This window comes from Petaurus breviceps, unplaced genomic scaffold (genome assembly GCF_028583685.1).
Source record: "Petaurus breviceps papuanus isolate PSGF00001 unplaced genomic scaffold, PetGlider_PUasm1.0 90879, whole genome shotgun sequence".
Taxonomy (NCBI): Eukaryota; Metazoa; Chordata; class Mammalia; order Diprotodontia; family Petauridae; genus Petaurus; species Petaurus breviceps.
In genome coordinates, this window is record NW_027187368.1 from 793,171 (window position 1) to 817,467 (window position 24,297).

The window sequence follows — 24,297 nt, forward strand, 5'->3', positions numbered from 1 at the left end:
AAGTAGGCTGACAGAACAAGCAAACATACTAAGAAAAAATACCACCCATAAAAAGCTGTTATGGTGATAGGTGTACTTAAGACAGGGCAGCTTAGTGACATAGTAGACAGAAGTACTGGGCCTGGAATAGAAAGACTAGAGTTCAAATGTGACTTCAGACACTTACTTGATCTGTGACTTGGCAAGTCACTTCACTCTTGCTTGAATTAAAAAACAAACAAACAAATAAACAAACAAACCTGGAAAAGGAAATGGCCAATCACTCAAGTACTTTTGCCAAAAAAATCCCATGGACAGTTGGTCCCCGGGGTCATGATGAGTTACAAACAACTGAATGACTGAACAACAACACTTAAGATACAAACTCAGCAGAGAATGACTCCAAAACATCTACAAGTAAGCATACAGCAAGGGCCCAAATTCAACTAGAATTCCTGGAAGAAATGATGCAAGTAAGAAAGAAAAGGTTTTGTCAATGGAATGAGAGCACTAGAGGAAAAAAACTGGAAAAGAAATGAGAACTATGGAAGAATAAATTAGAAATGGAATTATCAGTTTGTCACAAGAGTTATAAAATCTTCCCAAATGACAAACTCCCTAACAATTAGAATGGACCAATAAGACAATGGTTTCATTAGAGAACAAAAAAAATAGACTGAAAAAAAATAGAAGAAAATATAAGGTATCTTTTCTTTTTTTTTTTTTTTTTGCAGGGGGGAAGGCAGGGCAATTGGGGTTAAGTGAGTTGCCCAAGGTCACATGGCTAGTAAGTGTTAAAGGTCTGAGGCCGCATTTCAACTCAGATCCTCCTGACTCCAGGGCCAGTGCTCTATTCACTCCACCACCTAGCCACCCCAAATATAAGGCATCTTATAGCAGAAACAGCTGACCTAGAAGACAGACCGAGAGAAAAAAAAATAAGGATGATCAGACTAACTTGAAGACATGACCAAAAACAAGAGCTCAGACATCATATTTCAAGAGATCTTAAAGAAAAAAAAATTTTTAAACTGCCTACATTTTAGAACCAGAGGGCAAAGTAGAAAAAAAGGAAACTCCCAAGAGCATTCTAGTCAAAATCTAGAGCTAAGGGATCAAAGAAAAAAAACCAACACTGCAAGCAACCAGAAAGAAAGAATTTAAGAACTTCCGAGTCATAATCAGGATCACCAATGATTTAGCAGCTACCATTATAAAGGAGTGGAAAAGCTTGGAATATGATATTTCAGAAGGCAGAGGAGATAGTCTTAGAGTTAAGAATAACTTACCTAGCAAAACTGAAGATAATCCTACAGGTCAAAAATGGATTTTTCAATGAAATAGAAAACTTCCAAGTACTTTTTTTTTTTTAGAGGAGGAAGGCAGGGTAATTGGGGTTAAAAGACTTGCCCAAGGTCACACAGCTAGTAAATGTGTTAAGTGTCGAATCTGAACTTTGGTCCCCCTGACACCAGGGCCAGGGCTCTGTACCACCTAGCTGCCCCCAAATACTCTTGATAAAAAGACTCTAGAGTGTCATAGACACTTTGCACTTCAAAGAGAGTAGTTAAGAGAAACAAAAATTTAAACACAAAATGAACAATGATCAAGGACTCAAAGAGGATAAACTGCTCACATTCTAATATGGGGAAATGATAATTGTCCCCATGGAACCTTAGCATCATCAGGTGTCATAGAGGATATTTCATTAGAGAGAAGTCCTGGGAGTGGTTCTATTATATCTTGATGATCTTAAGTGAGGAGAAAAGTAATATACTAGGCCAGAGGTAGAGGGTGGGAGGGAGAAGGAAAAGGAAAGTTAGGGAAAATGACCTAACATAAATCTGGGTGTACAAGTACACTTTTATACAAATCAGGAGGAGGAAGCTTGGAGGGAGCAGCTAACACAAGAACATTACTCTCATCTGATTTGGCATATCTACATATATCTATATCTCCCTCTCTCCTTCACTCTCTCTCTTTATATATATAAAATTAGGAGGAAAGAAGATTTAGGAAAGGATTATTCCTAAGCAAAATGAATGGAGGATGTACAAAAATATTTATGGCTCCTGTTAAGATGGCAAAGAATGGGAATGAGAGGGGATACTCATAAACTAGGGAATGTCTGGGTGACTTGTGGTATATGGATATGATGGAATACTGTTGAGTTATTAAGAAACAACAAAGGACATGTTTTCAGAGAGATGTGGGAAGACTCATGTGAACTGATACAGAGGGAAGGAAGCGGAAGCAGGAGAATAATTTATACACTGACAACAATATAGTCAAGACAAACAACTTTGAAAGAGCTGGTACCTTTCATCATTGTAATCCCCAACCATGATTCTAGAGGACTAATAATAAAATACACTACCTATTTTCTAATAGAGTGATGGACTCAGGTACAGAATGAGACATGATTTTTTTGGCTAATGAGGAAATTATTTTTACTTGATTATACATGTTTGTGATGGGTGTTGTTTTCCTTTTGCTCTCAATTAGTGGGGTGGGAGAGAAAGTGGATTTTTGCTGACTAAAAAAAGAAATATAATTTTTTAAAAAATCAACTATTTATCAAGCACCTATTTTGTGCCAGGTTTTGCACTAAGCACTGGGGATACAAAGAAAGGTAAAAGCAACCCCTGACCTCAAGGAGTTTACAATCTAACGGGAGAGAGACAACATATCAACAACTATCCAGTGGTCAACCCAGCTGCCCTAAACCTGCTATCAATGGAGAGGCCTGGTCCTCACATTCCTCTGCTGACTGGAAAGCAGAGAAAAGAGAGTATTTGTCTATCCTGTAGGGGCACCTATCCTACAAATGACTTAGTCCTGTGTGTATGATCATGTTAGTGTTTGACCTGACCATCAAGTGAAAGTTTCATCTTTCAAATATGTCTTAATTTCATGAATCTAGATTTTGTTTAAAGCAACATAGTTTTGAAGTGTTTAAAAAAAAAAGCCTCTGTAATTAAGTGTTTGTTTATGTGGGAAACAATACAGAAAGAAAAAAGAGACTAGCTTATGTGTGTATGTATAGAGGTTCAACTTAATGCAACAATCAGAAAACTACAGAAACTTCGTTGGAAGGAACCTCACAGATCATTTAGCTTGACCTGTATCTTAGCAGATGACATGCTCTATACTACTCTGACACTCATTTCATTTTATCTTGAAGACCTCCTGTGATGGGATATCCTCTTCCATACCTTCTAAGGCTTTCAATTCTACTTTTTATCAGCTCTGGGGGTTTCTTGATATTGAGCCATCATACCTCTATACATATCTTATATGACGTGCTTGTCAATGCCCTTCTTTAAAAGTGGCAACGAAAACTGAACACAATATTCTAGATGTGGCCTGGCCACATTAGAGGACAAGGGAGGTATCACTTTATTCATATGGAACTCTATGCTTCTGGTGATTCACTTTAAGTTTTTTGAATGCTATGTCACTTTATCAATTCATATTGAATATGTAGTCCAAGTAGCCCTTTTTCACATAAAATTATAAAAAGAAGGAACCATCATTAACACAAATTCTAGGCAGCTTTTGACACTTTTATCATTCCCTTTTTCTAGATATTCTTTCCCAGTTCTATCCTAGTTCTATCATATCCCGGTGATTTCATCTTTTTCTATGGGTTTAATGATCTCTATGCAGATAATTTTTATATCCATACATTTAACCTTCATTTTCCTCCTGAGTTCCAGTCTCACACAACCATCTTCCTGACCTCTATACCTGGGGTGTCCCAAAGGCATTTCAAACTCAAACTCAATAAGTCCTAAATATTAAACTCTACCCTAAACCTAGACTTCCTCTAAACTTCCCTATTTCTACTGAAGGTACCATCAACCTTCTAGTTATCCAAGTTTGAAATCTCAACGTCATCTTCAACTCTTCATTTATCCCCAACCCAAATCCAATCAGATGCCAATTCCTGTCAATTCTAGCTCTACCACATCTCTGTCCCATTCTGTCTTCACAGATAGCCATGACCTTTCATGTCTTTATTAACTTTTTGCCTAAACCACTGCAAGTTTCCAAGTTGCCTCTCCTCTTTTATCCATCTGCCTTGCACACAAGCACTTAATAAAAGCTGGTTAAAGTGAACTAAATTTTATAGTTTTTGTACTAGAACAACTAGTATTAGGAAGGAACCACTGTTACGAACAAACATAATCTAGGCAGAAATCTAGTCTCACAATCTACCTCATGAGAAAAGAGAAATTAAAAATTAAAAAAGGAAAAAGACTTATTTGATCACTTAATCTGCTCTTTAGGGAGCAATAAAAACTGTAAACCACAAATATCCTTTTTATCCTTTTCTTGATGAGATTTTAACAGCCCAGGCAATGGGTACTTTCCTGGAGGAAATTTTACAAATAAATCTTAAGACAACATCTTAAGGTTTCCCCTCAAGCACATACTCTCTCTCTCTCAGAGACTAAGAATTTCTCCTACAACATCTCCAATAAATGGTTATTTAGTCTTGGCCTTAAGGCCTTTGGTAGGGGGTGTGGAGTGGTGTGTGGAAATCTTTGCTAATTCTGAGTCAGCTCATTCTACTTTTACACAGCTCTGATTGTCAGGAAGTTTTTCTTTATATGGAACTGTATAACTTCCAACTGTTTCTCCTGGTTCTACCCTCTGGAGTACGCAGAAAAATCTAATCTCTTTTCCACATGCCCATGACCACGCTCCCCACCATTTTTCCAAGTTCTTTCCAGCTAACAATCCCCACTTTCTTCATGGATTCTTCTTCTATGGCAACATCTTAAGGATCATCACCATCCTGGCCACTGTTCCTCTCCAGCTTGTAAATATCCCTTCTAAAATGTGATGCCCAGAACTGATCACAACATGGGGTCTGATCAGGGCAATAAACACCCTAATCCTAGACACCAAGTTTCTATTAATGTAGCTTAAATTTGCATTTACTTTTTGGCTAGTCTACCACATTTCAGACAATTTGCTGATTAGTCATGCATCCCTTTTTTATACTTGAACTGATTTTCCCACCACCTTAAAGCTCCATTTATATAGTCACATACCCTTGTTGGGGCTGGGATATGGCACATGATAGTAATGAATCAAGTGGTGGGTTGGATAAATGACCTATGAGGCCCCCTTTGATTTTTAATATTTTATGATACTTTATATACACTTTTTACTTTGCAAAACCATTTAATAGCTACTATTTTATTTGAAAATTAAATGGTAACAAAGCTCCTTTTGTGTAATTTTATAGCTTTTTAACTCAGTTTCACTTAGTACTAATATCTAGGAATCACAGTCACCATTTTTTTTTTTTGCAGTACAGTCATATTCCATTACATTCATGTAGGAATAGGTACTAGATCTGTGATTTCATTGGTATAGAGAATCCCCAGATGACGACATTCTCTCTATCAATGCAGACTGCCACTTCCTCTGAAACTTAAGCATCTCAGTTGCTGAGAACATTGAGAAGTAAAGTGACTTGGTCAGAGTCACAACTATGTGTCAACGGTGGAACTTGAATTTGGGACTTGCGGAATTCCCCAGAAGCCGGCTCTTTTTGCTCTACTCCATACTGCCACATTCCCATAACTTAATTTAGCAATTCTACAACTGATAAGCATCTCTTTACAATTCTGTACTACTACAAAGAGTGCTGCTATAAAATTTTGGTGTACATGGTACCTTAAAATTTTTTACCCCTTTGGGATATATAGCTAGCAGTGGAATTTATGGATCAACAGGTAAGGACACTCCTGAATGAAAAGTCATTTTCTTTGCATAATTCCAAATTGCTTTCCAGAACTGTTGGACCAATTCAGAGCCCAGTAACAATTGCTTTAGTGTGATGACCTGAAAACCAAACTGTTACCTTAGCCAAAATTTAACCTTTCTGGTTAAATTCTGAATACTTCTGAAGGAATTAGGGTACAATGCCCTTTGTATTAACAAACCCTGTCATTTTTTGTTTTTATTATTAATGGTATATTTTTTGATAGGAATGCCCTGAAACTTTTTAAGTAAGCATCATAATTTCAAAGTTCCAAAGAAGCAAATATGAAGTGTCTTTCACTGACTACTTTGGTTAAGATTTTTGTGTGTGTGTTTTGTCCAGATCTATAATAACATCACTGTGAGGATTATATTTGTTCTGCTTGCTCCTAACGGGAAAAAGTAGGAATAATGGGGGGAAATTGAAGGGAGATAAATTTTGGCTCAACATAAGTCAAAATTCTAATAATTACAATTGTCTGTAAGTGAGATTGGCTGTCTTTGGATATGGTAAATTTCCTATTACTGGAGGTCTTCAAGTGGAAGTTGAAAGACCACAAGTTGAAGATGTCCTTTTCAGATAGACTAGGTGGCCTCTCAAGTTCCTTTCAACTCTAAGTTTCTTTGATTTTAATATGAACGAGAGAAGGAGAAGGGCAGTCTGGCATTTTCATTTTTATTTCTGGAGAGAGCAACATGGCATAAAATCTTTTTCCTCCCCCGTCTCAAGTCTGGAGTGTGGGAGAATAAATCTAGAGGAAAGCTTTTACTCAGTCACTAACAGTTAACCATGATTTTGAACTGAGAAATGAATTATTTTAAATGCCAACTTGATTCTAAAATTAAATCAGATTCTTTAATTCTCCTCATATATATCTATTTTATTCTTTTATTCTTCATCTAATTTAGTCTAGTAGTTTGTCTTCCCTTATGTTTTTTTTCCCCTGGCTTGTGTTTTTCATGGTCTGGGACTGGCTTGGAATGTAACTTGGCTGTAGGCAGGAAAGCAATTAAATTTCGTTCTTTATCCGCAAGTTCAGTGATTCTCAACACAATCAGGCCCCAAATTCAACTTCTTGAAAACTGAACTTCTCTCCCTACCTAAGATTCCACTATTGACTTCTGTTGTACTACCACTGTTTCAGTCTTTGGGCTACAAAGAGGTCCTCAATATCTGCACCCTTGTAATAATGAGTTACTAACTGCTGTCAGTTTTGACATTTTCAAGGATGAAATTTTCTATCCTTGAAAAAAAAAATCAAAGTTCTAAAATAGCATTACAGTATAAAGTGCTACAGATCAGAATTTTAAAATAGAGGGGATCTTGTGGATTTTCTAGACCAATTCTTATCTCTTCTCTACCACTTAAAAAAACAAAACAGGTAGCTGCAACTCAGAGAAAATTAGCTGCTCAAGGTCACATAGCAAGCTAGTAACAGAGAGGGTTCTAGAACCATTTATTACCTCTTTACTTTTTTCTACTATACTATGCTATTTCTTTTCATTTCCTTTCCCAAGACCTTTGTTCTGTACCCAAACATCCCAGGCTTAGAATGTTGCAACAACCTTCCAACTAGTTTTCTCTGCCTCTATTTTCTTGCCTATTCTGATTCATCCTGGACACTATCACCAGATCAACACACCATTTTGTATTCTTTGCTCAAAAACTTTCAATGGCTTCTTGACATATACATGATAAAGTTCAGACACCTCAGTTTGGCAAGTGAGACCTTTCTCATCCTGTATTTGTTGACCGATTCTTAAACTTTTCCTAAATGTTAATTATCTCATATGTTTATGCTTCACACGATTCTTTCTCAATACTAGGGATCATATCTCCTGTACACTTCCCACCAGTCTGCTTTTACCTACTTCACTCCAACATAATTTTTGTTGAAGTAGAAAGAGCATTACAATGGGATCCAGAAGCCTACCTTAGTTTCATAGATTTAGATTCAGAGCTGGAAGGGACATTACAAGCCACCCAGTCTTCTCACCTCAATACATTTACAAATGAGGAAACTGTGCCCCAGAAAGCTTAAGTGGTTAATCTTGGGTCACTCAGGTAGTACATGACAGAGGCAGAATTAAAATCCAGGTCCTCTGGCTCTAGAGCTGGTGTAGTTTTAACTGCAGTATGCTTCCTCTCATCATCTTCCTAATGTATTAAATAGGGATAATTATACTTCTACTTCTTTTCCTCTCACTTACTTGTCAAGCTTTCATAATCTGGTTTCTGACTTTTCCATCAGTTCCCTCTAAGGTTAGTAATGGGTCTGTGAACTGCCCAATCTAAGAGGTTTTGCTCAGTCTCAACCTGTCTGCTGCATGTGACACTGCTGATCATCCTTTCCTCCTGGATACTCTCTTCTCTTGGGGTTTTAGGACATCATTCTCTTCTGCTTCCTAGCTGCTTGACTTCTCCTCAATCTCCTTTGCTTGTTCATCATCCTTGTCATGTACCCTAACTAGGAATGTTCCCCAAGGTCTGTCTTAGACCCTCTCTTCCTTATCCCTCTTCACCATATCTTGGTAACAACACCAGCTTCTACAGTTTAACTCTCATCTCTATGCTAATGACTCCCAGAATTATATGTCCAGTTCCAATCACTGTTCTGAACTCTGGTCTTTAAATGACTATTGGACTTTTCAAACTGGATGCTCTGGAAACAAATGCAATATGTACAAAACCAAATGCATTATTTCTCCCAACCATACTCCCTACCCCTGCAAAAACAAAACAATCCAAAACAAAAAATTCCCCCTCTTCCAAAGTTTATTTCTTCCAACAATATTATCCCTCCATTATTCCCAATTCCCAGCCTCAACATTACCTTGATTCTTCACTTTCTCTCATTCCACATATCCAATCAGTTGCTAAATCATGCCATTTCTATCTTCACAACATCTCTTGCATTTGAATCCTTTTTTTAACTCACACAGCAACCACCTTAGTTTAGGCCCTCATCATTTCTCATTTAGGTTGCTGCAAAGGCCTCCTAAATGGTTTTCCTCCCTTATGTCTTTCACCACTTCAGTCTGTTCCATACATTGCTGCCAAATTCATTTTCCTTAGGTACAAATCTGACCATGTGATTTCCCATCTCAACAAACTCTGGTGGCTATCTACTGCTTCTAGAATCAAATATGAACTCCTTTGTTTAAATTTAAAGCCCTAAAAAACCTTTTCAGTCTAATTGAACAGCACTTCTCCTACACTCTGCAACCCTGTCAAACTGGCCTTCTTTCTCTTTCTGATTCATAACACCCCAATTCTCCCATCCATGCTTTTATGCTGGTTCTCTCCCAAGCTTGGAAAGATTCACTCTTTACCCTTACCTCATAGTCCCTCTCTTTAAGACAACAGCTCAAGGGCCATATTCTCCATGAAGCTTTTCCTTATTTTACTTATTCTCCCACAATCTTTTTGGATTTAGCTACTTTCTGTGTTCTTGTATTTATTCACTTAATGTTTATTTTTGACATATTTTTACATGTACTTGTTGTCTCTCCATTAGAACATAAAGTCCTTGAGTAGAGATTTCTTTAGTCTCTGTATCTGTAGATCCAGAAGCTAGCTCAGTGCTTGTTACATAGAAGGCACTTAATAAATACCTATTGATGGACTGATTGGTAATATCTACTTCTCAGGGAACTTAGGAAAAAAATGCTTTGCAAATTGTAAAGTGCTATTATAAATACAGGCTTTTCTAATTTTTTTTTTCTAGGAGGCTCTGAAACAACAAGGCAACAGGTTCTTGATGAAGATGTAAATCAAAGATCCAAAGAGACCTCTTTCTTTGAGGTTTTCCACATCTCTGATCCCCTGGCTTCCTTCTTCCCTTGCTTCCTGGACCTGTGTGGGCTAAGAAAAGGCATTCCCCCAACCCCAATATGGCAACTGTAGCTGTGTGACAACTGTTTAATGCTCATAAGTTCTGATGGTGGACTTGAACGCAATAATGTCACTCAGAAATGACTGTGCTCCCCCTCCCTCTCCAACCCTCTTTGTCCTTTGCTGTCATGGGTTCTCGTCTAAGCATCCCTATATAGGACCACAGGGTTTAGTCAGAAAGGATATTAGACAATTTAGTTTAAATCCCTCATTTTATAGAAGAAAGTAAAGCTCAAAGAAGGGTGCACTGACTTGCCCAAGATTACCTAAATAGTAAGTAGCTGAGTTGGGATTCAAATCAGATTCTTTACCTAGGCCTTCACTGCCACTAGGCAATCCTACCATACCTCCCTTATCAACTTACTATCCTACTCTCCACAACAGCTCTTTTAAACCTTTTTCATTCCTCCTCAAACCTCCCATGGCTCGCTCCTCCATCTCCCCTACTCTCTTAGCTGAGCACCTTGCCTCTTATTTTACAGAAAAACACTGAGGCCATTTGTTGTGAACTTTCTCTTCTATCTTCTTCCTCATCTTTTATCACTCAAGTGCCTTCTACCATTATTTCCTCCTCCATTCCTGTCTCACATGATGAAACGGCCTTACTCTTTACCAATGCTAACCCCTCTACTTGCTCAAGTGATCCCATTCCACCCTATCTTCTCCAACAAACTGTCCCCTCTGTCTTCTCCACTCTTTTACTTATTTTCAATTAGTCTCATTTCCTACTTTCTAAACATGTCTACATCTCCCCCATTCTGACAAAATCTTCACTTGATCCTTCCATCTCTGTTAACTACTGCCCTATATATCTTCTGTCCTTTATAGCTAAATTCCTCAAAGAAGGCCATCTAAAGTAGATGCCTCCACTTTTTTTCTCATTCTCTTTATACTCCTTAAAATCTGGCTTCTGACCTTATTCCACTGAAACTACTCTCTCCAAAGTTACTAATGATCTCTTAGTTGCCAAAGCCAATGGCCTTTTTTCAATCCTCATTCTCCTTGACTTTTCTGCAGCTTTTGACACTGCTGGTCACTCTTCCCTAATATTCTTTTCTCTATAAGTTTTTGGGATACCACTCTCTCCTGGTTTTCTTCTACCTATCTGACTGCCCCTTTTCTGTTTTTTTTTTTTTTCCCTGCTGGATCCTTTTCCAGATTTTGGCCTTTAACGATAGGTGTTCCTCAGTGTTCTTGTCTGGGCCCTCTTCTCTTCTTTTCTCCCTCTATACTACTTCACATGGTCATCTCAACAACTCCACTGATTTTATTACATTTATGCTGCTGATTCTTAAATCAACCTATTCTGCTCTCTCCTCTCTGTTGACCTCCAATCTTGTATCTCCAAATGCCTTTCAGACATCAAAAACTGGATATACAGTAGACATTCTAAACTTATTATGTCCAAAATGAAATTTATTCTCTCTTCTCCTGCCCCCCCCTTCCCCCCTGTTCCCTATTACTGTTGAGGGAAAAACCATCTTCTCAATTCAAGCTCACAACCTAGGAGTCATTTTGGATTCCTCATTATCTTTCACCCAAAGCTATTCACCTTTGCAAAATCTCTAGTATGTGCACCCTTCTGTCCTCTGACAATGCCACCATTCTGGAGCAGGCCCTCATCATCTCGCACCTGCATTATTATTATTTTTTAAAGCAATCAGGGTTAAGCAACTTGCTCAAGGTTACACGGCGAGTTATTTCTGGGTGTGGTGCTGAATATCTGAGCCCGGATTTGATCCAGGTCATCCCGACACTGGAGCCGGTGCTCTTACTTGCTGAGCCACCTGGCCGCCCCTAAGCAATTGGGGTTAAGTAACTTGCTCAAGGTTACATGGCCAGGTGTTTCTGGGTGGGTGCTAAGTGTCTGAGCCTGGGATTCGATCTCCAGGTCATCCCAACACTGGAGCCGGTGCTCTTACTTGCTGTGCTACCTGGCTGCCCCTCGCACCTGCATTATGACAATAACCTGCTAGTGGGTCTGCCTGCATTAAGGCTCCCCACCCCAATCCATCTTCCAAAAACGTGATTTTCCTGAAGCGCAAGTCTGACCTTGTCATCCTCCTACTTAATAAAGTAGAGTGGCTTTGTATTGCCTCCAGGAACAAATATAAAAATGTTTTGTTTGGCATTCAAAGCCCCTCATAACCTAGCCTACCTTTCTAGTCTTCTTACACCTTACTTCCCATCATGTACCCTTCAATTCAGTGATACTTGCCTCCTGGCTATTCCAAGAACAAGACACTTCATCTCTTGACAGCATTTTCTTTGGCTGTCCCACATGTACGGAATGCTTCCCCTCCTCTGCACCCAACTACTGATATCCTTGTTTTTCTTTAAGTCACAATTAAAATTTCATCTTTTACCAGAAGCCTTTTCCAACCTTTCTTAATTCCAGTGCCTTCCCTCTGTTAACTATCTCTTATTTATCCTGTATAGAGCTTTCTTTATATATACTTGCATGTCTCTTCCATTAGTTTGTAAAATCCTTGAGGGCAGGTACGGTCTTTTGTCTTTTTCTGTATCCCTAGCACTTAGCACAGTGCTTGAAACACAGTAGGAGCTTAATAAATGTTGACCGATTAATTCAAAATTGTTTGCCTTTTACTATACTACATTATCTCTTGTACTCAAGATGACCTGGAAGACTCAGTGCATGTCACTGGGCTACTTCTAAAGAATCAATGCCCTTCCTGACTTAGAGGAATCACTTGTGCAGTCCTAGGAAAGATCTGAAAATCGTGTCCTTCCATGCATTTGAAACTCACTGCTCCTGGGTTTTCAATTCTCAATTGACAGCTTCAGAATTTTCCTGTAACATGCCTGGAGTATATCTCTTCACTTCTCTAAGGCAAAACACTCATGTGCTATTGAGTATGATATTTTCACAGGTAAAAGAGGAATATTACAAAGATCTTGTGTACTGCCTCACCCCATTCTCCCTCTCTCTCTTTTTGCCTTTTTTTTGAAAGGCAATTGGGGTTAAGTACCTAGCCCAAGGATACACAGCTAGTATTTTTGTGTAGGTATTAAGTGTCTGAGGCGGAACTGAACTCGGGTCCTCCTGACTCCGGGCTGGCGCTTTACTCACTGTGCCACCTAGCCGCCCCACCCCATTCTTTTAATAATCTTGTGCCCTGGCTGGCTGTCCTTTTTGCCTGCCTTACTTCTGGCAATGTCCTAGTCCCACTATCAATGATGACTGTGGTTACCCTGAAGAAAAGTGAGTGATATGGGGAAAAGTGGACCATATTAAAAGCAAATGTAGGTGATATTATTTTCAAATGAAAGAAGAAATATATCGACCTTCCCTACCTTTCTCAGCTTGCTAACTTTAGGGGTCACATGCTGCTGGGAGGCATAGAGAAGCAACTCAGCACTGGGTTTTGAATTTGAGATTATTCATGTCCTATATATTATCCTAGTGTCACAGGATTATCTTAAAGATGTCTGATTCCAACCCCTTAATTTTATAGATGAGGAAACTGAAGCCTGGAAAGATCAGACAACTTGCCCAACATTGTATAGGTAGTAGTAAGGGACAGAACTGGGATCTGAAGCCAGGTTTTCTGATTCTGAATCCAGTGCTCTTTCCATTTTACTATGCTACCTCTTACACCAAAGGATGCCAGGAACACTGACCTACCTCTTATCTAATTGTGAAGAAAGGCAAAGTGAAATGTTTACAAATCTGATTATGTTTATTTTACTTTTCTACTGAGAGATTTTCTGTGGCTTCCTACCAATTAAAATCTAAATTACAGAGTCTGGCATTCAAGGACTTTTTCTATAATTTTGCTCTAGCTCATCTATTTAGTATCATGTAATACTTGGGCCTTTTATATACTCTTAAGTTCATCAAAAATAGCCTACTCTTCACTCTCTAATCTTTATGTCTTTGCTCCTCACCTGGAAGGAATGACTACCCCAATTCTTGGTGTTTTAAACTTCCTCCCACCCTGTCAGGCCCAACAAAGGAAGAAACCTGTAATTCTTCAGTTCAAAGTAGTTTCTTCCTCTTAGATTTCACATAGCAATTCACCTGGAACTCTCCTTTGCACTTAATGAATTCCTATGTATCATGATTACTCACATAAATGCCTTTTTCTTCCTTGAGGGAAGTTTCTTTGTTTATTTACTTTGTATACTAGTATTGAGCAAATGTTCTTGTACACTACTAAGCACTTAAGTTTTCTGAATCTCAGAGTAAGCTGATCAAAACGTAATGAGTAATCATTTCTGTTTTTAAAAGCATCATTTATTTATTGTTTTCCTTCATGTTATCTGAAATTGGAAAAATGTGCAAAAATCCAGTCAGATGATAATGATTCATATAAAGATTTTTCAAAATTTTTAGGAAAGGCTTCAAATTCTCCCAAATCTTTGCATATAGCAATAGGTCTCTGACCATTGCAAATTTAATTTGTAATTTTTATGATTAAAAAATCACACATATAGTCACATAAACAAAGATATCTCCTACACAGTCAACCTCTATTACGTCTTTTTTTTTTCTTAAGAAGGATGTGGGCACTGGGGAGAATTACGTCTATAAAGAAAACTGAAAATCTTCTGCCTGATCTGAAAGGTAGACAGAGCCTACTCCAGCAGAGCTATATTGACTTTACATCAGGTCCTCATTTTTTTACTTCAGAGTCAGGGAACAATGCATCTCTAATGTAAAAATTCAAGTTTTGATGTCAGTTATTTGATGAACATTAGTCAAGTCAACTATTTTTATAGATGCTCGGCAAAGAAACCTAGAGAAACACTTTTCACAGATGGGGTATTTGAATCACAGTCAGTAGTTCCATTTAAAGTGCTCTCAAATATCCATTCTGTTTCAATGTAGTCGATGACCCTTTTCAGGAAAGCAGTTTAGTGGAACATATGGCCTTTGCTAATCATTGTCACCCACCACTGCTATCAAAGAATTAAGACTGAACTTTAATAAGACTATTAGAAGGAACTGTAGGAAGGAATTTTAAAATATGAAGCCTTAAAATAACTTTATTTCCAAATTTGCTATGGAAGAATTTGCTATTATGCCACACTGTTATGCCAGTGTTGCCAAATGATCAAAAACAAAGAATATAAGCATATGTGTCTCCTGAGATCTAGCAGCTACATACCGTATAAAGTTAAATGAGCTGTCCTGAAAGAATATAAGGTAATTGAGTCTAAAAATATGTATATATATTTTCATTCTGAACTATGTAGTTTGGTATTTGAGCTATATATTATAAAATGTGGCATTAAATGAAGACACTAAAAAAAAACACTGGAAAATAAAAAAAAGACACTAAAGGATAAGCTACAAGCAAGAAAGACTATTCCACAAATAACAGGAACCAGTGGCATGTGAAAAATATTAGAATTGTAGAAGTAGAAGGAACTTTAAACACTCATTGAAATAAGAGGCACTGACTACATGAAGCATTAGCAAATACCAGTCAAGTTATTTTCTTTAAAATTCCTTAGTTTGACTTAATTTCCCCTCCTGCTAACTGATAGCAGGTCTTACATAAAAATAACTCCTACAGAATCTGAATTTTGCATTAGAAAAAAACATTTGTTGTTAATATGTTAACTGAAAGAAACTTATAAAAGCAACAGCCTCTTCTTGGTCATTAAGACAACGGCAGCTTACTTAGGCATTACTAGCAACTTAGCATTTATCAACACTTATTTCTCCACAGCATCTCTTCTATCCATCTCCCACTGCTAATACCGATATTCTTGCCATCTGTCTGGAGTATTGCAATAGCCTCCTAACAGCTTTTTCTACCTACATTCCTCCTCAACAATCCATTCTTCTCATTAGAGGCTAGATGTAGTTTCCTTATGCATCTGGTCCATCACTCCTTTATTCAAACTATTCAAAGCCCTCAAACCTGTTTCCTTGGCATTCAAGGACCTCCACAGTCCATCTTTATTTCAACCTACTCCTAGCCATTTTATTCATGCTCCAATCAAAATGGCTGGAGCTTTTTTGTCTCTGGCCTATGTGCTATTCCAAATTCCTGAAAGGCCCTATCCTCCCCTTTCTCAAGCCCACCTGTTGAATTCCTACCCATCTCAAGTCCAACTCAAATGTCATCAGTCCTATGAAAACTTTTATTTCCATCAATAATGACCTTTCTCCATCTCAGACATCATAAGCTCTATTTTTTTTCCACTCTCACATACAACATCATATACTGTTTTGCATTACAGTGTGGTATCGCACACTGGATTTTGAATAAGAAGGTCCGTGTTGGTGTCCCAGTTTTGCCATTTTCTCCCTATGTGACCTTGGGAAAGTAATTTTCTCTCTCTAGGCCTTAGCTTCCTCATCTATAAAAATGAGGGCAATGGACAAGTACTCTCTACAGTCCCTTCTGGCTACAAACCCCATGATCATGTTGGTGGTCACATGCTGTTATTTAACTGTATGCTTCTCAAGGGTAGGAGCTATATTTTATTTAAATTTGGTATCTCCCTTAGTTCTAAAAGCACAGTGCTCTTTACATAGTAGGGGCTAAATAAATGCTCAGTTAAACAGAATTCAGCTCTTGCATGAGAAACATTTCTTGTAGAAAAAAATTACAGGCCTTGAGAAGTACTATAAACAGAAAGGAAACCGATCACCTGTTCTGAAATCTATTTGCAAAAATTGGCTATCTCAAGACTCCAATATTTACTAATGTAAATTTCTTTCTTTTTTTTTTTTTGAGGGGAAAGGCTGGGAAATTGGGGTTAAGTGACTTGCCCAAGGTCACAAGGCTAGTAAATTTTAAGTGTCTGAGTCTGGATTTGAACTCAGGTCCTCCTGACTCCAGGGCCAGTGCTCTCTCTATTCACTGCGCCACCTAGCCGCCCCAAACTAGTGTAAATTTCACAAACATATTATACACAGATCTAAATAAACTACATTGTTGCCCATGTGTACACATGGGCAAAAGACAGTGGCTGTTCATCCTCCAGGGTCTTCACCTCAATAACTAAGAGTGAGAATGGTATGATATAATAACATGTTTTAGAAGGCAGGAAAAGGTAGTGGTGGGTTCTACTCAGTGCCAATTTCATATGGCTTTTTTCAATACAATATATTATTTCGGAACAAGGCTTGAATAACAAAGAAGCTCAAAATCAGATTAAGAATAAACAGCAAGCAAGGCATCACAGAGAACAAGTAAGTTGAAGTCTGGGTTTTAATAAATATTCAATCATTAAAGAATTAATTTTGCATAACAGCATAGTACAGACTATAAGTTGAAACATGTCATATATATTAAGTTAAAATAACAAAAAGTCTTATAAACACAAATGTGCTATTTTTCCAGAGGTTCTAAGGATGCTGGTAGAAAAACCCCAACAACACAAAAAACCTGCCTACATATTTTATCCATGTCCCACTATCTTTTCTTAGAGCTGTGAAATAATTCAAATGTCTGCTATATTCTATCTCCCCTTCCCCCCTTTTTTCATCATATTGAACACCATCATGAATCATGAAACAAAGTCAGAAGAACTAAATTTGAGCCATGGATCTGACACATATGGGTTTTCTGACATTAAGTGGCTATGGGGAGTCCACTTAATGTCCCTGAGCCTCAGTTTTCTCATCTGTAAAATTGGAATAATATTCACATTACTTATCTCTCCCAAGATGGTTTTGAAGAAAGTACTTTAATAGTAAAGCACTACAGAAATGTGAGTGCTTTTATTACAATTCATACTATGTCTAGCTAAACAGCAGCTATTAAACACCCTCTGGGAAGATTCGCTCTAGAAAAAAAAAGGAAATATTAGCTCCTAGGGAATGCTTACTCACCAATGAGAACAATGTACTTTCAGCTTCCTCTAATAAAATACTTTTCTGATGCTAAAATGTAGTATGGAAGCAGTTCTGAGTTTTCAAAGGGTATATCAGCAGAGCAAAAGCTCTAAGAGGCTCTACTAAGAATGAGAGTGGTGACAGACTATGTGTCTGTTGTCTAAGAAACCAGCATAGCTAAATGCAAAAGGGCATCAACAGAAGTCTGGTCACAAGAAGACAAATGTTGTCAACCACGGTAAATTCATAAAGACTAAAAAGTAAAAGGGTTGCCATAAATGAAGGAAGTACCCTTTATAACAAAACCATGAATCCATTAAATATCTTGTTGGTAAAACAACTATGTTTAAAAATCAAACCACCAGATGTCAATTCTGTAGAACAGAAGCTCTATAGAATCAAATTTCAAACCTACAGTTGTTAATACTCTGGTTAAAAGGGCAATTTTTAAGGGAATAAGGACCCCGCCCTCTCCCCTCCAAATATGCAGAAAAGCAATAAATCAGTCCTTACTTAGTTGTAACTCTGTCTTTTCAAAAAAGGATTCCTTAACACAATTTTCCCAAATTGAACATTTATGATATTATTAAGTAGCAGTAGAAGCATTTCCAAAAAAGAATAGCTGCTGTTGTATTCACTGATTCTGTTTAATTATAACTAAAAATAAACCTCAAATAAATACTTTCAGTTCTTTTTTAACTTTCTAGCCTAAAATACAGTATCCTTCCCCCCTTGGTTTCTGTTCTTTTCCCTGATATTCTAATAGATAAGATTTCAAAAGTCTTTGGATAAAATGAGCAAGATGACTATAATTTCTGATAAGATTTTAACAACACATTTGTTCAACTTAACAACATGATCAAAACTGCAGCCACAATTATGTCATTAAAGATAATTCTTTCTTAGCTTATTAAAATACATTTTATCGTAACAGATATATTTGGCTGAATTCAAATATTCATAGCGCGCGCACGCACATGTGCACATACACACATATGTCAAATCCTGTAAATTAAATCACATCCCTGCATAATGGTTCTTTAGAGATCTGTGAAGCAGGGCACAGTGCTGAGGCTAGCTCAGCTTCCCATCAACCTCATGACTTGATCGCATGATTATTGCATGGCTCATTGCAAATTTATAAAGTCAACATTCAAGGGTTCACATTATTCAGTCTGTGGAAAGTCTCACTCCAGGGAAGAGACATAAAAATCTGCCACTCTCCCTACCTTGGCCCAACTGACAGTGTTGAAACTTCCAGTGAAGTTATACTTTGGCAAACATAAGGATTCTTAGAATTCACCGCCACAGTTGGACATTCCTGGTCCATAGAAACAGTAACATAAACAGCAGGAAAGAACATAGTAAAGCTGCACAAAATGAAGACTCTTCCTTGATGCTGAAGCTACCCTGTATCCAGATGTAGTCATGCCAGCCACAGAAGTGCTTGATATGGCATGATTTATTTAAAAACCAGAATAACTTCCTTGATTAAAAAATTGTATCCAACAATTTATGTTCATTGTTTTAATTTTTATGGCCCCAAAATACTGGTCAGAAAAATCTTCTTTTCAAACACAGAAGTTAAGCTGATGTGATTTTTGTTCCAAATTTCCTAATTGACTAAGAAATATTTGGAAAGAAAAACACCCAGTAACACAGACATGCTGAGAGCCATTTCAGACATGGCATCCATTAGGGGGTCCTTTGCTCTTAGAAGGACAAGGGTCCTTGGCTGTTGCTGGCCTTATACAGGAGGTACACAAAGCCCCTGAAAGTCTCTTCAGCCCTTTCTGGAAAACACTATTGGAGAGGCTGTAAATGACACAGTTGCAGAAGCTGTTACTAATGGCAAGCCAGGTCGTCAAGAAGGATGCGGTGCGGTTGCTAAAACCAGCAGAACTCTCTAGCAAGAAGTAAATGATGTATGGCAACCAGAGGATATAGAAGACGCTGGTGATGCGGAACAGGACCATGGCATAGCGCTTATCTGGGCAGGACTGTACCTCCCCAGCTTCTCCACTCTGGCTACTGAAACGGGCTCGCCTTTCACTAATTTCTTTGGTATGCTGCTGGCAGATGCGGAAAATGTTGAAGTAGGTAAAGCACACAATGAAAGCTGCAGGGGCATAGAGCATCATCACAATGAAGAGGGTGAAGTAAGGGTCAGTGGACCAGGATTCAGCACACCACTGATACACATCTCCATGATATCCAGGTTTACCCCAGTGGAAGAAAGAAGGCAGGAAAACCAGGGTAGAATAGAGCCAAATCACCAAGATACAAATTCGGAGTCTCCAGGGTGTGACTAACGTATTATAGGTCAAGGGTTTGGTGATTGCTATGTACCTGTCAATACTGATGCAGGCCAGAGAAGTCATAGAGACACTCTTTAGCACTGACACCACATAGCCAAAGATTTGGCAGGTCAAGGATTCCTCCAATGGAAGGGGATAATGGAGTAATGATAAGGAAGGGACCAGGCAGCTTACTCCCACCAAGAGATCAGCATATGCCATAGTCTGGATAAAATAACTTGTAGTATGGTGGTTTAGTAAAGGTGCACAATGAAAAACAAAAATCACAATGATGTTGCCTGAAATGATCAGCACAGTTAAAAAAATAATGATCATTACTTCCAAGAGGCAAAAATTGATAGTCTCCAAATAGTTAATTGCAAGAAGGCAAAAAGGAGGGCTGCTCTGATTCCCCTCCAAGGTGGAGTTCATCTTGAGGGCTGCAATAGCTTCTTCACTTCATGCTCCAGCCTCTTGGGGGAATAGCTGCTGTCATTATCATGGGTTGAGTGGGGAATGACACCAGAGGAGTCTTGATCCACTTACTCCAGGTGCTGCCCTCCTTGTGTGTTTCCTGCAGTGCAATTCCCCTTTAAATATGACTGCTCTATGCCTTTCTTGTGGCATCCAGAGCCTACAGAAGCTTTGTGGCCAGTCCTGGTAATGGCCATAGTGGCAACTTCACTTTGTACATAGCACCTGGGATGAGACCAACCTCGGGGACACTTTCTTCAAGCCAAGTGAGGGTAGGGGGAAGGGGCAGAAGAGAAGGGAAGAAGGTTAGGGGCTTCAGCAGGAGTTGCAATGTGTCTCCTCTGAGTAGCTGATAGAAGAAAAGGAGAGAGCATTTTACGTTTCAAGTCTAATATGCTGGTATAAACACAGTCACCCCCTCATCAAACAATGTTGCCTAGGACTTCACTTCCTTAAACCCTTTCTACCACCCCACAAAATCAACCTCACATGCTGCAGAAAATACACAGCAGCAAAGCCCATTAAAAACTGACATACAACAAGAAAAATCTAAATGAAGGGGAGTACAAACAGATCTACCTCCATTTGCTTTCTTCTGATCATTTTGGGGGAGAAGGGAAAGGGGACTTGATTAAGCTAATTATTATACTTGAGGTTTTGAAAAACCATTTTATACTGTTATTTATAGGAATGAAATTAACATAGTTCAGTCAGTTTCTTCTTTAGTTCTAAGACAAACATTTTTCCTGCTCAAAAATATCCTGAGAGAATGCACTTGCCTAAGCTTAGTTTTCAAAGCGTTACCTGAAATTTCCTTATGTTTCGATCCAAACAAAAGCCACAATAGATCCCCAATCAGCAAGCCCTGCAAAGCTGGAATGTGCTTCAGTCTCGTTTACTGCAGAACTGAGACACTGAGAAGGGGAATACTGAGGGGGAAGGGAAACAGGGAGAAGGAAGGGGGGAGTGTTGGGAAAAGGAGAAGGGGGAGGGAAAGGAGGGAAAACGCACGCGCAGATACCCTGGCATCCTTCAGCTCATTTTAATGCACCAGCAGAGAGATGCTCCTTGCTTTCCAGACTGAATGGGGGGCAGGAAGGAAGAGAGTAAATTGACAAGAGGGATTCTTCAGCCTACAGAGCAGCTTTTTTTGAAGCTATGGTTTCAGCCTGTTTGGAAAGGATTCCTGAAAAGGGCTCTGGAATTCTCCCCCTTCTCCAGATATATGAGAGCAGAGCAACAGCGACATTGTGAGAAGGTCCTTTATCATGACATTGTCTTCAGAGTTGGACCAAAAAAACACTGCCAAACGAGGCAGTACTGAGGAGAGGAAATTCCTGTTCACTTACTGCATTTTCCCAGGGAAAGAAAAGCAATATTCCAAAAATGAAAAGCATTCTAACAGTGAATGGCAACCCAAAGACCACAATTTAGCAGCACAAGAAGTTCTGAGGCTAAAAATGCAATGCAATGTTGCCCATTCATGTTTTACTGAGTATTAACTATTAAATGTTAAGAGAGATGGCCAAAATAACTTACGGGTTAAACAACAACATAAAAAAAAAATCACCACAAACATTTTTTTGGCAGCAGTGTAACAAAAAACTTTACCCCTCCTGAAAGCCATGGAGAGCAAACTTATAAAGAACCATTGTGTACTCAGATTCAAATTTTGAAATATTGAAGAAAATGGCATTGTCATACACTTCAGTGCTTTCGAATTTCCTTCATCTTGATAAAAGTCTTACTCCAACAAATAGCAGCAAAGCAGGGAAATGTATGTATCTACATCCATTCCATCCTGGTTGGAGAATTAGAGGAAGTTTCACTGGGCAATCTTGCTACTATTGTCCATTGCCTTACTTTTGGTTTGTAACAGGATTAACAAAATGAAACTGGTAATGGTAGAAATGATAACCATTTTCAGGTCACTTACCAGTTGGGGGTTGGCTCAAAAATGCCAATTTTTGGTAGCTTACACTTTTCTGAATTCTTATCCTACTTAATTAGGGCCCATACATAATTGTCAGAAAAGGAAGCAAATAAGTAGCAGTTTTTGAACATGTCAAGAGGTCTGCATACATGTACCATGTCTCAATTTTCATTTTTCTTCTGCTTTCCACATTTCTTTCTAGTCATCCTGGGTGAATGCTTGTTTTTGAAATGTAAAAGGCTACCATTTACTTTATGGTAAACTCATTTGGGAAATTGTTTGTCCAATTAGGAAAGAAGCTCCCAAATTCACTCAAGTAGATCACATCACAATAAGTTAACTGATGGCTATACCAGAGACCAGAACTAAGAGGAAGCTATCAATTCTCAGGGGCTGGAGTTGGAGGTGAGTAGACTAATTTCCTCTCTAACATATGAATCCTTCCTACCATATACCAATTAAGTGGCTGCCTTCATCTGACTAAATAAATATGCTTAACATAGTATTCTTAAAATGCAGTAAGTTAGACTATTTCTTCAAAGTCTGCTTTGCTTGCTTGGTATCCTACTATTTATAATAAGGTGATTTCTAAGGTGAATTAATTAACAGTGATTTAACACAATTCAACAAGCATTTCAAATTTAAAAATTTATTAAGGACCTACCCTGTGTAAAGTAGGACCTGTGTTGGGCACTGCTGACTATGCAGCCTGCTACAGAAGATGTGTGGAAATAGCTTAGCTTGATATCAGAAAGACCTGGATATGTGTTTTGGCTTCAACACCTACTAGACTGTAAAAATAGACAAATCAACTTAAATTCTTAAAACCTGTTCCCTTATCTATAAAATGGAGATGATAACATTTATGCTACATTTTTTTACAAGGTTGTGAGAAAAGTGTGGAATAAATTTTAAAGAACCATGGAAACACGAGTCATTGATATACAAAGATTAACTAATAATAATAGCCAATACTTATATATTGTCTACTATGTGCCAGATACTGTGCTAAATGTTTTACAAATATTATTTCATTTGATCCTCACAATAGGCCTGGGAGGTGGATGCTGTTAGTATCCCTATGCAGATCCTACCCTTCAAGGAACTTCCAACATAGCAGGGGAACCCAGGCACATACACAAATAGAAACATTATTTAAGCACATAGAGAACTCTAATGAGGAACTGATCACTTCTGATGTGGAAGGAAAGCCAGGAAGAACTAGCACTTGAGGTAAGTACTGGCAGATGAATAGGATAACAGGTATAGATTAGGTGTATGTGTGTTACAGGGAGAGGAATTCATTACAGGTATAAGGAAAAATGTGAACAAGAATACTTAAGTATGTTCACAGAAGCAGTCCAATGTGGCTAGAGAATCAAAGAATTCAATGAAATGTACAGTTGTACTTCATTTGTAAAGACATCATATTGCTCATAATTATGATTATGATCTCTGGGTCTGGTAAGGTCAGTAAAGATCCATATATCTGTTCCACAAAATGTGTCTATAGAATTTATTAGAGAATCACAGATTAGGAAATGAAAGGGAACTCAGAGATCATCTAGTTCAACCCCATAATTTTACAATTGGGGAAAATGAGCCCTATGGATAGTAATTAATTTTCCCAAGGTCACACAAGGACTAAAAGTGGCAGAGTTGGGGTTTGAATGTAGGTCCTCTGGCCCCAAATTCAATAGCCTTTCCACAATTTCCAACACACAAAATGTGTATTTTCCCAGTAGAAGAGAGTCAGAAAGGATGTGGGTAACATTAAATAACAACAAAAAAATGAAACTGCCTAGAAGTTGACTGTTGATGATATGGATGTCATATTAGAATTAGAATCAGCTGTCTGTCTTTGATCAGACCACAGACTAATTAAAACGAAGGTAAAAATCAATTCAGATTAGAAGAATAAAGATGAGAACACTATGAACAACTGCAGCTCATTTAGCCTGACTTATTCACATGAGCTCCTGTTGATGAAAAAAAAAGGCAAAAAAAAAAAAAGGGCAAATATATAGGCTTCAGTTATTACCATTTACTGAAAAAGTTTAAATGACATATAATAGCTGCCACAACGAGATGATAAAAAACCCAGAAACTACTTCTGCCA

The 24,297-nt window shown here is 38.1% G+C and overlaps 2 protein-coding genes across 6 annotated transcripts in view; both read right to left on the reverse strand.

Annotated features, from left to right (window-relative positions):
- RABGAP1 (RAB GTPase activating protein 1) overlaps nt 1-24,297 on the reverse strand; it is a 215,354-nt gene that overhangs the window by 63,075 nt on the left and 127,982 nt on the right. The gene's annotated exons all lie outside the window — the stretch shown is intronic.
- GPR21 (G protein-coupled receptor 21) lies at nt 18,519-21,743 on the reverse strand. Its single transcript, XM_069073744.1, has 2 exons — nt 21,050-21,743; nt 18,519-20,594 (listed from the first exon to the last, which is right to left on the reverse strand). The coding sequence occupies exon 2, from the start codon at nt 20,201-20,203 to the stop codon at nt 19,154-19,156; it is 1,050 nt and encodes a 349-aa protein (XP_068929845.1). The 5' UTR covers nt 20,204-20,594; nt 21,050-21,743; the 3' UTR covers nt 18,519-19,153.